Below are 16,866 nucleotides of genomic sequence, written 5' to 3' on the forward strand. Positions count from 1 at the left end.
TGTTAAAATGCTCAAACCGTCTGAACTGTTTGATCCGGATGGTTGAACTGCTGACCTAGAAACCAGTGACTAGAACGGTTCGTTTCTGTGGGGGTTTTTAAAACCTTGGGTAAAATTCACCGTTTGTGAGCGGGATTTTTACGCTGATTTTCAGATCCAATGTTTCTATAATGTTAGCAGGGTTCCAGGAAGTGCTGAATTTCTTTCTGTTTATCTTTTTTTCAAGGTAATTCAGTGCTTTATGTTTCTTTGCTTTTAACTAAAATCCTGCATCTCTTTCTCTCTGGCAAAGCAACTGTCATTCTTGCACATGGGTATGGAGGACATCAGTCTGTTTGGGACAGAATTCATACCTGGCTCAATGTTGCCGTGTCTTAGTCTTCGATCGGTGCTTTTCCGGCGCCGTGATCCATCTGAACCTCTTCGACCCGCTCCTCTGGGTACTCCGATGATTGGGTTCTCTCTCTTTCTCTCTCTCTGTGACAATGGAGGACCAGGAGGAGGAGACAGGTCGAAGCTGTAGCTCAGCCTGGGCCTGGGGTTTAAGGGGTTTAGCCGTTCGCCTCCACTCCTGGAGGGTTTGGTGACGATGCCACCCGGAAGAGAAAATGTTGAAAGCAATAGCTAAAAGGGAATATTGACTTAAATTGTTTTTCAGCAACTCTGATATTTGAGCTTCTGCATCAGATCTTTCTAAACCATCTCTTTGGATCAGTTTCACTGAAGGTCTTCCATTGCTTTATTAGTTTTCTTGATTTTCTCCGAGTCCACCATTACAGGGGGAAGTAATAGCCCAGATCATCTCTCCCATTGACCAACAAGTTTTCAGAATTAAAATTAGATAAATCTTTTAGCTCTTTGGATATTAATGTTTAATAGTTTTCTGCAGACAATGATGCTGAATGACAGAATCCAGAACCTCAATACTCTCCAGTCTGTTTTGAGTAAGGTAGAGGAATATATCTACACAGTTGCTCCAGATATGCCATATTCAGAGAGCTTGATCACAAGTTCCAGGAGCTTGGTCTGGAGTGGAGAAGGGGTGGGGTGACACTGCTGAACGTGTATTAGAGATGATAAACCAAGAAAATCCCTGCGGTCTTCAATGTTGTTATCCTTTCACCCCATGGTTACTTTGCCCAGAACGTGGAGGCCAGGTATGTTCATATAAGAGAAGCATAGTTCAGTCCTTTGTTGCTTGCAGTTACAGGTCTGAGTTAATAATCCTGCTTATTAAAATTCCTCTGCAGATTGTGTATATTTTGGATCAAGTTCGTGCCTTGGAGAGTGAGATGCTTTAACGCATATGACAGCAAACTTGATATAATCCCTTGACTCTTAGAAAACGGTGATTCATTGCTCTTGCATTTGCTCTCTATTTTTTCCCTCTCGACTTCTTCGTCTTTGACAACAACCGGAAGCAACTCTTAGAGAAAGGTGATTCGAAGATTTGGAGGGTATGCATCTCTCTCTAGCCTGTCTCTTTCGAATAAGGGGAGAATGAACAGTGTTTATTATGAAAGTGATTAAAGGCAAAAGGGACATCTTAAATCATCTTTATTGTGGGAAACAATAAAGATGATTTAAGATAATACTTAAACAATAAGGCTGAGTTTGGAAGGAGTACAAATGCAAATATGTAGAGTGTAAAACCTTATATTTTGTATTATTTTGTGCTGTACATATTCTCATTTGTACTTTTTCCAAACAGAACTTAAGCTCAGTTTGGAAGGAGTACAAATACAAATGTGTACAATGCAAATATATACAAAATATAAGGTTTTGCACTCTACAAATTTGCATTTGTACTCCTTCCAAACTGAGCCTAAGGAGCAACTTATCAATTAGCTAGCTAAAACTGCTAAACAGTAGGGGTAGTTTAAAAAATTTGCCCTTCTAAAAATCACCCTGCAGTCTTTTATTGTTCCTATTTCCTAATTTCAAAATAATTTTTTTCTTTGATAATCTAAAACGTTATAGTAATTAATAAACAATAAAAATAGTTCCATATGAAAGTATCTTCCTTGAAAACTTTCAAATTGTTGAAAATACTTCGAGCTTGAACCTGTGGGATTTGACTCCGGATCTCCTGTCCACAAGAAATCTGCCCACATCTACCCACAATACACTATCCTCGTGAATTGGGAACATTTTCCCCTGCATAATACTATGTAGGAGGATGAATTGTTCTCCATGTGTGACTGCCATGTTATGTGGGTAGACATGGGCAGGAGATCCGGACTTTGGAATTCAACCATCTCATTAGGGTACAGGGAAGGGTAAACTAAAACAGTGGTTTTTGAAAACGGACTTAACTATATTAGATTCCCAAATTCAGAATCCGAAACCCCATAGAGGTCTATGATTTTGTTCTAACAGCAACTGATTAGTGGTGCAACTCGCATCGGATGGGGCATTAGAATGAAATTTGTAGTTAACCATATCTTGTACCCGACATGCACATTTCAGTGCATTGGGAACATCTCCTGTCTTGTAATTGGGAGATGTTCCCAGTACACGGTTGGGATGTGTTGTGGAATGTTTTTGGGGAGCACTTTGTGAGGCATAGACGTGAATTCAAAGAATTGTCATAAAAAAGGTTTAGTGGTTTATAACTTTGTAGAGAGTAGAGATGATTCTGGTGAGGAGTTCCAATCACCTACTAACAAAATATGTTCCAATCCTATACCAACATGATCTTACACTGACCATAAAAACAAGTAAGATCTAAGATGTTGTGTGGGAGCAAGGTTTAGCTTAGGGATGACTATTTCTACCATACTCAGTGGGTATATCTGCCCCTACCTTCCTTGATGGACGGGTTTGTTGCTTACATGATGGGTTTTAGGGTGGGTACGGGTTTTGAGATTCTACAGCCGGTACGAGTACAGGTAGGGTATGGTATTTGGCTAAATCCAATCCTCCCCAACTCATATTGTTAGAAAGCATATAAGTTTTATGTAATAGGTGTTGAATTTAATAATATTTTGAATTTTATGTGAAGGATAATTGATAATTTATGGGTTTCCAACATGTCTTAATCAAATAATTAGAAATCTTGATATTTATTTGTGTTATTTTACTTAGTTATTACCGACAAGAAATAATAAGAAATTAGATGTGAGTTTTAAATCCAACCCACCCCTACTTGAATGTGGGGAGGGTAGGGTTGGAGAGAGTTTATGTTTTCATGTGTGGAGAAGGTTTGAATTCTCAAAATCCAACTCACTATGGATTTTTCTATTTTGGGGCAAGAACGGATTAGGAGGCATCCCCCATCTACTTTGTTGGCATCCCTAATTTGGTTGAATGTTTTAACTGTGTAGCAGGCTGTGGAACCAATGATAAGGTTCGTGCTGCACCTTGTCGAACCTCATCATTGGTTCGACAGCCCGCTAAACAGCCAAAGCGTTCAAGTAATCCGAATTCGGGTGGGTATGTCACAACAGCCGACCCGACCGTCTAACTGTTAACGGTACCGCTCGGAAATGTCAAACAGTACACATTTTTTCCTCTGGCGCACGTTAGCCACAGTCTTGGAATCGGTGGTTATGGACTTTGTGGGTTTAGGTGGAGAAGGCTCCTCTCGACGTCCAGGCGTGGAAAAATATCAGCAGAAATATAAGAATAATAAAAAAAAATGCATTCAAAGCCTGACTGACACTTCTTCAGCGCTGACCCTAACCCTAGATCCGCTCCCCTTCCACAGCTATGGCATCCTCTGCAACATTATACCTCTCCCCATCTACTACCCGCTTTTCCAGTAAATATTATCCATCTTCTCTTTCTCGGTTTCCACAGTTCCGACAATTCTTAGCAATCAAAGCCTCAGCCACTTTATATGATTCCAAGCTTTCCACCGCCGGTAAATCCTCGATCCCATCGAAGGTATGACAGACTCGTCTTCTTAATTGCCTTGCTAGTTGGTCTCCCTGATTTCTTCTTTCATATGTTTTTTATGAAATACAAATGCTTTGCTGATTTTCTTTTCCCATGGTATGATGGTATCGTTTTAAATTCAGAATTGACACTTTATGAGTTGTCGGAACACTTAAACCCCTACTACCGGAAACAAGATTGAACCTTTCTTGCTAAATTTTTAGTCAATTATCCGTCAATTGTGCTTGGAAGTAGCTCTCCATAGAAAAGATTTAGAACATGATCTTAGTCAAAAGAACTAGGCCGACATTTTTATGTGTTCTAGAACTTGAATCCACTTGATGAAATAACACCCCCCTCCCTACAAGCTAGTAAAACTCAAATTAACACTCCACAGGTTTTTACAAATAAGATGTCAACTAAACCAGTTTCAGGATTTTACCTGGTTATGAATGCCATGCTAATCTTTTTTTCCCTTTCTGTTTCTTTTCTTATACTAACTCTATTATGAATAAGCTTTATCAGGCAACAAATGGTTCTTACTTCTTATTGATTGTGGTTTTTCTCAGACCGGTAATTGGCAGTGGAAGTTCAACGACAATTCTGTTAAAATTTATTATGAAGAACATAATAGGGAGAATTCGGAGCCTTGTAAGAATATCCTTATGATACCCACCATTTCTGATGTCAGTACTGTTGAAGAATGGAGATCAGTGGCAAAAGATATTGTTGCCAGAAATGGGAAAGTTAATTGGCGGGCTACCATTGTTGATTGGCCTGGTCTTGGTTACTCTGATAGGCCAAAGTTCGAATACAATGCAGATGTCATGGAGAAATTCCTGGTTGAGTTTATGAATGCACCTGATAGTCCAATAAGCTACTCAGGTACATTGTCTCTTATTGTGTCAACTATACATTGATTGTAATTCTGAATGGCTTCAATGTTGCTATTTTCTAATAAGTTCTTTCAATTGGCATATTCTGAATACTTTTCAAATTAGCACTCTATAGCATAGAAGGTGTTTGTCTTTGACCAATCTGTCTTGTTAAAGGGATTTTGTTTTGTTTTGTTGTTTTCTTTGATAAACATGTCAAGGATTTTATGGGATTTTGTTATAAGTCTGTATGAGGAATCCTTCTACTATTTTGGCACAAGGACTTTATTGGCCAATTTAGTAAACTAATATCCAAGCAGAGAATAGCGTTAGCCATACCTCCATTTATTGTTCAGAAATTTGTTATTGTCATCCAGATACCTGAGAGTCTTGACTCAGCTGCACCAACTACTTACTCATTGAGCCAATGGAACTACAAATGACTATTTAAGTATGGTAAAAAACCATGTCTGGACTCTGGATCTGTTTGATTTCATAAAAGACATGCTATTGTTGAATCACCAAGGCTTTTCTTTGATTCCAAGTTCAGATTTGAAATCATCTATGTGAATTGCAAATAACATGCATTCCTTACTTCCCTGATAAGTCAATTAGACCTTGCTTGCTTGAAAATCCTGTAATCATTAACAGGGTGTTAGGAAAGTCCCTATTTTTTGGTTTTGCTGTTTTACCTCAATCAATAACACCTTAAAGTGTTGTGGCAGTGTTTATAGTAGAAACTTATTTGGTAAAGAAAATGCAAATATCTTGGTGCAGTTAAGATGTAACAACTGAGAAAGGCACTTTGGAATAGTGTTGTTGCCCACTATGCAGAATAATGATGTGACAAATTGAAAAATGCAACAGGCAAAAAATGAATTTATTTCAAACACTATCTATTTCATTCTAGAATAGTATACTCAAATCTCCGTGTATGTATGTATATGGAAAGGAAGTAATTGTTTGTGTTTGTAGTTTCAAGGTCATTCTTTCTTATGAGAGATTTTAACCCAGTTTAGTGTGCTTTAATGTTTAAACATGTTCTGGACTCTGGAGTTTATTTCTTTGTATATTTTTTCCTTGTAGCAAAAACTGTTTACAGATTTTAGATGATGCAAGTGGCTTGGCAATTTATAATTCGAACTTTTACTTTTCTTGTGCATCTTATATTCTTGTTGTTGGGGTCCTGTTTCTCTTTGTATCTCTTCACCTTTTGGAAGAATTCATGAAGACTGTTGGATAGTGGGGTGGAAGTGGAAAATTCACACAGATTCTGTTTGTGATAAAGGGAATGAATGACTAGCCGCCCCCCTACCCCCCCCCCCCCCCCTATCAGTCAATCGTTGAACTGACAATAAACATGGCTAAAATTCCACCATTCTCTGAAAACCACTTGGCTCTTTTTTCAGAGCTCAATGGGAAAAGTAGATCCCATGAATTTTCTACCACATGTTTTTCACTTCTGCCCCAATCAAAACAAAATTTAATAGACCTAAAAGGAGGTATTTAGCAGTTTTTAGTTCACTTTTTTTTTTCCTTTTTATACATTCTATACTCTTGTTGCATTTTACTGTCTTTGTTAGAACACATGTACATGTCTTATTAATTTGTTCTTCTTTCCCCAGGGTTATTGGGGGAATAAAGAGTTGCCAAAAATAGGAAAGAAAGATAGAAAATTATACTGCTTGGAACATCATTTAGTAGGAAACCGAACATGAGCTGATCCTAATCAATGATTATTTCATTATTTTGGATATTTAAAACACTGTATTTATTTAGATTCTCCCAAGGAAAGATAAATTCCGAACAGTGAGCACCATTTTCCTTTGTTGCGGTCTACAGGTATGGGCTATTGCGGGACACGCTAAGGGCCCCTGCAGTAGGTTGGATGATGTACAATGTGCTTGTCAGCAATGAGAAAGCTATTCAATCCCAGTACGAATCACACGTCTATGCTGATTCCAAGAACGTGACCCCGGGTATCATTGAGAGTAGGTATGCATTGACAAAAAGGAAAGGAGCACGCTATGTGCCCGCTGCCTTCTTAACAGGACTGCTTGACCCCGTGAAATCCCGGGAAGAATTCCTGGAAATCTTTGCAGCTTTAGAGGGGAAGATTCCTATACTAGTCATGTCAACTGCAAACTCGCCCAAGAGATCAAAAGCTGAAATGGATGCTCTCAAGGGAGCCAAAGGAGTCGGCAAATTTGTTGAGGTGCCGGGGTCTCTTCTCCCACAAGAAGAATTTCCTTCTAGTGTTGCAGAGGAGCTTTACAGATTCTTGCAGGAGAACTTTGAGACACAGTGCTAACAGTGTTGTTGCTTGGCTTTCTTGCTTGTAAGAGATGAAAGTAACGACACTGTTGATAATGGCATACGTTCATAAAACAAATTTAAGTTGATACTATCTCTACCTTTTTTTTCCGCGTGTGTTTGTGCTGTTATAAAGGACTCCGAGGATTTTTTGTAAGTTTTCAAGAACCAAATGATAAAAAAAAAAAATGCATGTAGATCTTTTTTATTTTTTTGGTAAGCAAGAAACTTAATTAAACAAGAACCAAGCATCCAGGACAACAGTATGCAATAAGAAAGACGGACAAAAGCTACAACACCTAAAAAAGAGACACAAAACACCTAAACAATAAAGTCGCCCGAATCTGGAAATATGGTAGCCCATAAGTTAGTTAGGTTTTTTCTAGAGGATCCGCCTGAATGGATCCAACTTTTAGCTAACCAAGATTTGGTTAGTTCTGAACTGCTGTTTTTCATTTTCTTCTGTTTATCTGGGATTGCTTTTTAATCAAAAAAAAAAAAAAAGTCGCCCGAATCAACTAAAGCCTTCTGAACCCAGCTGGAAATCTGGGAGAAGAAAAGTTCATTTGATATGGGATCCTTGACAAGTTGACAGCAAAACCATGGGCACCCGCAGCCTTGTTTTGAGTTCTGCAATGAGTGAGGGTTTTAAGTTGAGTCTAGTCCACCTTTTTGCATCTTTGATAAAAAAAACAGCTCAGAAGTCAGAGGGCACTTCGAAACTTAAGCTTGCAATTGTTGTGACTAGATTTTTACAATCACTCTCAACTTCAACTTGACTCTGGGCCGCTTCTACAGACCTCAAAAGCTTAATGCCTTCCAAAAGAGCTAACGTTCTCAGCATGTAAAGGCGATTTTGCGTGGACCTACCACAGGAACCAGCAATGCATCTTCCCCTGCAATTTCTGATGACCACACCGGAAGAAACTTTATTTCTGCCAAAACAACCTCCATCAGTATTTACCTTTATCCACCCTGAGCCCGGAGGAGATAAAAAAAGATACCAGTGCATCACTTCTTTTAGATGTCAGACATGCCTGTGGATTGACCGGCAAGCATGTCAACCTCTTCTGCACTTCTCTGTTTCTACAATTTATAGAAACAAGAGGGTCTAAGTCAAGGATTAGGATAGTATAGGAATCGGTTCTGATCCCTAACTTACCACCAAACCATATGCTTTTTGCAAAGGAAATTGTTTCATCTTTCTCTGGGCAACCTGACAGATGGGGGAAAGCTAAGGATAATCCTCCACAGTTAAGGATTAACCGCTAAAGCTCTATTTACACACTTCCATTCCAAAAGGACTTGACTTTCTACTCTACGGGTAGCTTCCAGATAGTGTGCTAGATTATTTTATTTTATTTTTTCTAGAGGACTTAACTTTCCATCTATATATTAATGCATCTTAAATTCTTAAACAAGAAGCTGAATTGGAAATTGGAATTCAAACCGGTAAGGTCATGCATTATGTGACTTGACCGCATGAAACTGTTTTGTATGAAGCAATCAATGATGGGTGAGGCCATGCTCACCGCATACTTCCGTAGTTCTTAAACTTAAACTATAACCTTCGGTTAGTTGGCACTTCGGCAGCGCTGTTACTGGCCAGCGATCATCTGTTTTGTGTTATTCATTGTGTTACAGTATTTAACAAAAAGATTGTTTTGTCATCTTTAACAAGCACAGTCAAGATGGCCGAGTTGGTCTAAGGCGCCAGTTTCAGGTACTGGTCCGAAAGGGCATGGGTTCGAATCCCATTCTTGACAGGTTTTGATATATTTACAAGTTTTATTTCCTTGGTTAAGAATACGTTATTCATTCAACCAAAAACAGCCACAAATCCAACAAAAAGGTAACTGAAAAGTGAAAACCGTTCCCCACTACCCAGAAACCCCTGTAGCAAGGGCGTCCCATACACTTGAAATGTGAATTCAAAGCAGTAGTTTCCAAATAATATTAATTTTAATATTTTGTTATTTAATGTTAGATTTTTATTATTTGAATAATATTTAGATTCAATAATCCAGAAAATTATAATTTATATTGTTTGTATATAATTTTGTGATGAATTTTATAAAAAATATATAATTATTAATAATATGAATATTATTAAATCGGTTATAATTATTTTTTGTCTTTTTAATAAAAATTTTAAAGTTATTATATAATTTTGTTAGAATATCTAAAAGATTCTCAAATTTTTAAATTCAAACTTTCTTTACATTGACTTGGTTGGCAAAATAACTTGCAATTGAACTAAATCAATCCTTGAACACTCCTAATTTCAGTTAAATTTATAGTTTAATATCTAATAAATAACAATAGTGTAATCTTCGATAATTATTGAAAATTTATAGCAAAAGTACAAAATCGTTGAAACTAAATTTATAATGAAAACATAATAGATATCTAATAAAAATACAATAATTATACAAATATAATAAATACTAAAAATATACTAACTTAGTCAATAAATGGTGGTCTCAAATAATAGTTTAATCTCTAATAAATATTAATCTATAAATTATAAAAAAATATATAGTTACTAAAAATAAATTTATAACAAAGATACAATAAATATGATAAATTAAATTTCAAAAGTTAAATAATAGTTGTTTAATCTCCAATAATTATTGAGAATTTTCTATTAAATAACAAAACAAAAATAGATTTATAAATAAATATTGAAAACATATTTGTCATAAAATACAATAAATAATTACTGAAAATAAAATAAATATTAATTTTAGAATATATAAATATATAATGAAAATACACTATCATTGTAAAATTATTACTAATAAATATAATTTTGTTAAAAGTTATTTTCTATAATTATTATTTGATATAAGTGAAATTAGTTATTTACAATATTATTTAGTTATTGAAAATTTTAAAATATTAATTATTTATTGAATTTAATAACCATAAAATTATATTTGTACTATTGTTACATAATTCATTATTAATTTTGTAAAACATTAAATTATTATTAATATGAATAATATGAAATCTATAATAATTGTTTTTTTACTTTTAGGAAATTTCTTAAATTTATTACATAATTTTGTTATTCTAACTACTTAAAATTTAGTCATGTTAAATATTTTGTTATTTAAATATTTAAATAATATGTAATTTATTTAAAACTTTTTGTTATTTGAGTTTTCTTTATTTTAATGTTATTTATGTAATATTAAATATTTTTATATAATTATTTAGCTATTTTTAATGTTTTGTTATTTAAAATATTTAGTTATTGAGATATTGAAATAATGTTTCATTTTTAATGCTAAATTTTTATTATTTGAATAACATTTAAATTGAATAATTCCTAAAATTATAATTTATATTGTTACAACATAATTTCATGATGAATTTTGTATAAATATAGAATTATCAATAATATGAATATTAAATTTATTATAATTGATTTTTTGTTTTGAATAAATATTTTAAAGTAAGTATATAATTTTGATATAATATTTAAATAATTCTGACATTTTTTAATTGAAACTTTCTTTAGATAGATATAGATAAAAAATAGGGAGATGATAGATAGGAATTAGAGATAGTTTAGGAGAGAATCTCTCTACTAAATTAGAGATAATTTAAGAGATAAATAGGAATTAGAGATAATTTAGGAGGAAGTGGAAGAAAGTGTGCCACTTGTCTAAACATTAGAAAAGCAAATCCCTTTTTCTTTATGGTTGTTAGAAATAGTTAACCATATGTGATTTACTTATTGGTTTAATAAGTAATTATGTGGAATTAAAAAAAAAATAGGAAGGGGGTTTGGAGCAAGGAGATTGCATGGGGACATAGATAGATATACATTATCTCAGTTCTTGCTCTTCACTGAAAGATTATTAAATGTGTTCATTATACGTTTCAAATCGTCAAATGAATCTAACCACCATAATTTGTACTTCAATATGGTCTAGACTTAAAATGGTTTGGTTTGGTTTCCTGAATTTTAGAAATTAAATCAAACAATGAACTTTAAACCAATATCTATCTTTATAGCGAGACGGTCCATGTCACCCCCACCCTGCATTCTTCTTGACTCTCTCCTCTCCACTTCCTATTAAGCCATGTCACCATTCCCAACCCAACTACCTAAAAATATTCCTAGAATCTCTCTCCTAATGTTACCCCATCAATTCCTAAAATCTCTCCCAATCTATATCTATTCTTTTTCATTTAAAATATTCAAATTAATTAATAAAGTAGAGAATGACCCCATACTAAGTATGGGGTAACTAAATGTATGTATAATTTAGCTTGAAGTTTGCTATTTAGTTATAAAAAAAAAAAAAAAAAAAAACTAATATGGGTCTTGCATCTTTGTAATGACAATACCTATTTTATTTGAAAACCATTATTAATTTATGTTTTTTTTTAAATTTTATTTAAGATATTAAATGAGATATTGTTTGTAAACAATATCCCACTTTATTTGGTATTTACTATTTATCTAATAAATCTATTTTGAGTTATTTATTTTTAAAAGTTAAATTAGGTTGCTTCCTAAAAGTTAAATCGAGTTTGTAATTAATAAAGTATTTTCTTTTTGAAAAAAATCATTTAAAAATAGACGTGGGTTTATGGTAATCTTTTATTGGGTCCCACCATTTGTATTTAATAAACTATGGTTAAACATGCGTTAAGCTAATAAATAACTGTATATTGAGAATGTTTAGAAGTGAAGGTACCCACTTTTTGAATCCTATTTCTTGAATTAATAGGATGCCGTGTATTTGAATCGTGGTAGTGGGCTATGGGTTTTAATAGCAATTTCTCAAAAAATGCCACGTGTTTAGCACCCCAAAAAAATGAGAAGGCCACATGTCTAAATGGTGGGGGGTTATAGCCTGGTAGTGGGCTGTGGGTTTAGTAGGGATTTCTCAAAAATTTCCACGTGTCTAGCTTTCCAAAAAAAATCAGAAGGCCATTTGTCTGAATGGTGATGTGGGTTGTGGGCTTTAATAGTAATTTTTCAAAAAATGCCATGTGTCCAGATTTTCAGAAAAATGAGAATGCCATGTGTGAATGGTGGGGGTTATAGCTTGAAGACCTTTATTTAATATATATATATATATATATAAAATTAAATATAATTAATATTTAATTTAATATATATTCCATAAATATTAAATAGTGTTATTCCCAACTGCAACATTACTTGACCGGATGGCATATTTTAAATGGGCTGGGCAGGTTGACTCATGTTTTAGCCCAACAAAACTAGTCCTAGTGACTGAGAAGTGGCAAATTGTTAACTCCATACAGATTTTTTGGTTCTTGACATCTTGTGGTCCAACACCAAGCCGTTCGTCATGCAGGCATTTTACTTCAACTCTTGGAAATGGATTCACTATTCTGAGGTGGAGGTGTAGAACCACTATGGCCTACCATCCATGAAATAATTGACGATTTCCCTTGTATCATGGTTTGTGAAAAAAATCGATTAAGCATTTTTTTTAAAGTCAAAATGCTAGAAACATAGTTTTTAACTAGGTTTTCATGGTAAACAAGTGGAGCATTTTTTGGCCACAAACGCATGGCTAGAGCCCATATGCCCTTATTTTATTTTATTTTTTGGTAATCAAGTAAAAGCCTATGTTAGGGATGGGCTGCCCACAGAGCGTGCCCCACAGCCCATCCCACTGGTGCATTGGGAACTTGTCAATTGAAGGGGGGCATGGGCTGTGGGCAGCCCATCCCTTCTCCATATTACCGCAAACAAACAGAAAAGACCTGCAGGCCCAGATACAAAAACTCTCACTGAAAAAGCACACATCAGGGAGCAAACAAAATGCTCATAAATCAATTGTAAAATAGTTTCGGAAAGTGCCGTGAAGAGGTCACTTAGGTCCTTCTGCCCGTCCCGTGGACCTAAACTTCATTTGTATGATTAACAGGTGGGGTATAGAATGTGCTGACCACAATATCATGATTTGAGACCTAAAGTAACTTCTGGGCTGGAAAAGTGTTGTGAATATCATGATTTGAGAGAGTCCGGATCTTCTGCCCACGTTAATCGCAGGGGTGGTAATCTAGACAGCAGGGTTCTAGTGGGCAGGAGATGCGGAGTCTTTTGAAAGGTACTATTGTCTTCACCAATCGCAAAGTTGATAAATCCGGATGTACTGGCCACAATAATCGCTTGGTGAATGTGTTATAGTCAACAGATACGATATTATATATGATAAATCCCCGTCTATCATGATCCATGATGATACAGTACCATCTGAGCTTGAGCAGTTGCATCGCCGTGGTCTGGTCGTAGTTGTATTTAAACAGATTTCGGCGTTAGGCCGCCGGTTATGACTTCCTTTTATTTATTTATTTTTTCTGGCGGGACTTTTGCTTCAGAGTTCCATCTCTTTTGATGTCAGACTTTCGGCGTAGTTCTCTCTCGTACACGCATAAGACGCAGGGGTCCCAGTTTGCTTTGCTTTACTTTACTCCTCTCTCTTTCTCACTCACTCACTCACTCTCCATCGAAATTGAAGATGGACAGATTTAACCTTTTACGACAAAAAAAAAAAACTAAAGTCGTCTTAAGCTTTGCACCACTTCATCCATAACTTTAGCCACGTGTGACCCATACTTACAGTGTCGTACTTAGTTGTGTAATAAAGAGCAGACGGAGTCAGACAGTGCGTTGGCCTCCGGCATTGTTCGTAGGTTTCAAATTCAAAACTACGAAACGATAATTATGGCTTATGGGTCCCTCCTCAATAGCCTATCCAAAACAAAACAAATAAAAAAATCGTTGCAGGTCAGGACTTTCTTCTGTGCAGTCTAGTCTAGACTCTAGTAGTAAGTAGCGTTCCTGACTCTTTCCTGCATGCCTCACTCTCATTTGTTAATTCGGGAAAAATGAATGGACTGAGCTTCAATTGCCACTTGGCAGGTCCATGGTTGAAGGTTGATTCATTCGTAGTTTGTGATTCTTTTTGCTTGATGAATACAACTGTACCCTACAGTCAATTCAGCATTCAAATAATAACAATATATTGTTTTAATGTCGTGGACTTGTGGATAAGTTCCATCAATTTCACAACATTGACTTGACAAGTTAGGGATTTCAATCTGCTTAATTAAAAAAAAAAAGAAATGCACACAAATAGTAATGGTTTTAATGCTGGGTGATTTTTTAGGACAAATGTCTTAAATAACTCTTAAGTTTTAGAAAATTGATTTATTCACCCTATTATTTTAAAATTGTCTTAAAAGTATTTTTAAATTTGTTTTGATAATTGATTAAATCTTCTTTTATCGTTAACATCTTTAACTGAAAGATAAAAAGATTATTTTATCTTTTAATTTCCTTTAATTTTTCAAAATGAAACATATATACAACCTTCCGCTATAATACTCATTTACTAAATAAAAAAATGAAATATTCATTTACTGAATTAAAAAGAAACCTATGAAAATGATGGCTTTAGCAACGCGGTTCTCAAAGCCTTTGTGAAATTCTTTCATCACATGCATATTTAGCAATATGCAGGAATAGAGCGACAAGCCCGAACCTCGGATAGAGCCAACGCACGCTTGTTGGGACTTGGAGGAATAGAAAGATTCAACTTTGATCAATTATTTTTTATGCTTTGATTTGTTAACCGTATATGATAATGGTGATTTGGCCCGACCTAGTAAGGAAGGGATATATGAATGTAGATGTGACTTGCCAACAGGATAATAATTCAGCAAGAAGAGCATTTGGGGAGATTGGGTAATCATTCAACTCAGAACCAAGAGTCACTTCATTGCCCATGTACCAAGGTGACACATGTTTGATTTTAGATACTTCTTAACGGATTCTGAACCCCCCATGGTCATGCCGCGAAACCGAAGGTCTTATCCTCATCCCATTTGGATCGGAAGGTAGTTATAGACTTCATTGACTAGTACGTTACCTCACTTTCAGGGCGGACGGATCCTAACCACGTGGGCCGAGGATCTTGGAGTTGTTTTGTGAGTTCCACGGTAGCTCAACTTTGTAAGGACTTCAAACCCCAATATCAAGGTACATGCGATTATTTACTCACTAGTACACTTACCATTCAACTTTCAGCTCGCAATACTAACTTAAGCATCGGAGCAATGGGTTCTCTGAGTTTCACTGTTTTATAGACCGAACCAGCTTGCTACGTAGCCAAGTTCCAGATCATCCTCCAGTTAGAAGCATCTAGATCACACACCATCAGTATAAATGATAGACCTTCAGATAAACCTATTTCCATTTTGCCGCTGTTTGTTCATCAAATCCAGCTAGGTTTAGTTTGTTCTTAGATTTCCTTTTTGTCATTTACTATGCATTTTTTTCAATATTTTCGTTGAGGGGTTGATGAAATTGCATCTTGTGGAGTCTATTTGCGTTTGGGATCTTGGTTCCAGGGCTAGGGCTTTCTACCGGTATTCCTCAGAGAGAAGACGAGTGTCTCCACTGTAGATGCAGCCGGTGAAACCAGCGCACTTGCTTCAGATGTTGAAAATGGCGTCGGAAAGGCAGAAAACTCAAATGCCCTAGTTCAATATATAGGTTCTTCAAAGAGATTTGATCAATTCCTGGCTGCTTGGGAGCGTTGTCACACAAGGTTTCCACGCTTCTATATCGGCGATCTAGAGACACAAAGACGATGCCGAGACTCACAATTATTGCAACAACTTGGCCTTCAACTGAATGAAAGTTGTCTTCTATTTTAGTTTTAGGAACCCCCCTTTAACCTTCAACTTCTTGTATTCAATGTGGGTGTTAACTTTTATCTTGAAAAATTGAATAATAATGGATAGCAAAATTGACCTCAAAAGGGTAATATTGAATTTTAAAAAAATTTATATAACATGGTGTCACATGTGAACGAATTGTAACGGACGTTAACGGCAGAGGAGGATTAGTCAATTGTTAAAAAATTTAAGGCTCAGTTTGGAAGGAGTACAAATGCAAATTTATTCAATGCAAAACCTTATATTTTGTATTAATTTTGTATGTATTTGCACTATACATATTTATATTTGTACTCACCTAAGGATATTTTAAGTCAATTTCAAAACAGTAGGGATCAATAAATCAAATTCTTAAAACAATTTTCTTGTCATTTTTTTAATCACCCACTTAATTGACACTAGATAAATTTGTCTGAAAGGCCAGCGGTTAGAATACTAAAGATAAGAGGAATAGATCCCACGTTGCCAGGGCTAGGTCAAATTTGGATTGGATATCTCAATTTGATTAGATTATTAAAAGGTTAAATCTCTTAAACTATCCCTACTGTTCACAAAATTGACAAATTATATCCTTACTGCTTACCTATTATCTTAAGCTACCCTTAAATTTTTTGACAATTAACACACTGTCAAAACACTAGCGAAAAAATGAAATATCTAATTTACCCTTCGTTATTCATCAAATTTTCAAAATAAAACTCAATGAACAAATAAACCCAAAATCATATCTTGGAGGCAGCTACATTTCCTGGCCAAAATCATATTGTGGCGACAGCCAACGTATCAAATTTGGAAGATGATGCCAGGGTTTGTGTTGCTAAGAAGACATGATGAAAATAGTAGGTCGACTAGAGCAATGATGAAAACAGAAACATGGTTTTCCTCTATAAATGGCTGGATCGAAATCTTCTCCTCTCTTTCCCGCAATGTGCTTCATCGGCGTTGTCTATATTGACTCGACTAGAGGAAGCATTCAACGCTCTAGTGTTGGAGGCATACACGATGACGGAGGCATTGCATTTGATGGATACAAATCCATTTCCTGAGGATGGTACGC

General features: G+C 35.3%; 1 protein-coding gene, 1 long non-coding RNA gene and 1 other non-coding gene across 4 annotated transcripts; all 3 read left to right on the forward strand.

Moving 5' to 3' along the window:
* The first annotated feature begins 107 nt into the window (after positions 1 to 107).
* LOC148854236 (uncharacterized) lies at positions 108 to 1,457 on the forward strand. 2 transcript variants are annotated; one of them, XR_016112906.1, is made up of 3 exons: positions 108 to 226; positions 890 to 1,157; positions 1,251 to 1,457. It is a non-coding gene; the product is annotated as an uncharacterized LOC148854236 (long non-coding RNA). The 2 variants fall into 2 exon arrangements; XR_016112907.1 differs by lacking the exon at positions 108 to 226 and adding an exon at positions 405 to 726.
* Positions 1,458 to 3,316: 1,859 nt separating this feature from the next.
* LOC148854237 (alpha/beta-Hydrolases superfamily protein) lies at positions 3,317 to 7,275 on the forward strand. The gene is made up of 3 exons (XM_088984831.1): positions 3,317 to 3,888; positions 4,449 to 4,791; positions 6,569 to 7,275. The coding sequence occupies exons 1-3, from the start codon at positions 3,712 to 3,714 to the stop codon at positions 7,063 to 7,065; spliced, it is 1,017 nt and encodes a 338-aa protein (XP_088840957.1). The 5' UTR covers positions 3,317 to 3,711; the 3' UTR covers positions 7,066 to 7,275.
* A 1,477-nt stretch (positions 7,276 to 8,752) lies between these two features.
* TRNAL-CAG (transfer RNA leucine (anticodon CAG)) lies at positions 8,753 to 8,833 on the forward strand. Its single transcript has one exon. It is a non-coding gene; the product is annotated as a tRNA-Leu (tRNA).
* The last annotated feature ends 8,033 nt before the right edge of the window (positions 8,834 to 16,866 follow it).

Source organism: Nelumbo lutea, chromosome 4 (assembly GCF_056320005.1).
Source record: "Nelumbo lutea isolate HS-2025 chromosome 4, American lotus-T2T, whole genome shotgun sequence".
Classification (NCBI taxonomy): Eukaryota; Viridiplantae; Streptophyta; class Magnoliopsida; order Proteales; family Nelumbonaceae; genus Nelumbo; species Nelumbo lutea.

What these genes read in the sequence shown, in the direction of transcription:
- LOC148854237 (XM_088984831.1), top strand. Translation starts at nt 3,712, where the DNA reads ATGGCATCCTCTGCAACATTATACCTCTCCCCATCTACTACCCGCTTT. An exon ending in AATCCTCGATCCCATCGAAG is followed by an intron (nt 3,889 to 4,448) that starts GTATGACAGACT and finishes GGTTTTTCTCAG; the next exon opens with ACCGGTAATTGGCAGTGGAA. An exon ending in GTCTCTTATTGTGTCAACTA is followed by an intron (nt 4,792 to 6,568) that starts TACATTGATTGT and finishes CCGAACAGTGAG; the next exon opens with CACCATTTTCCTTTGTTGCG.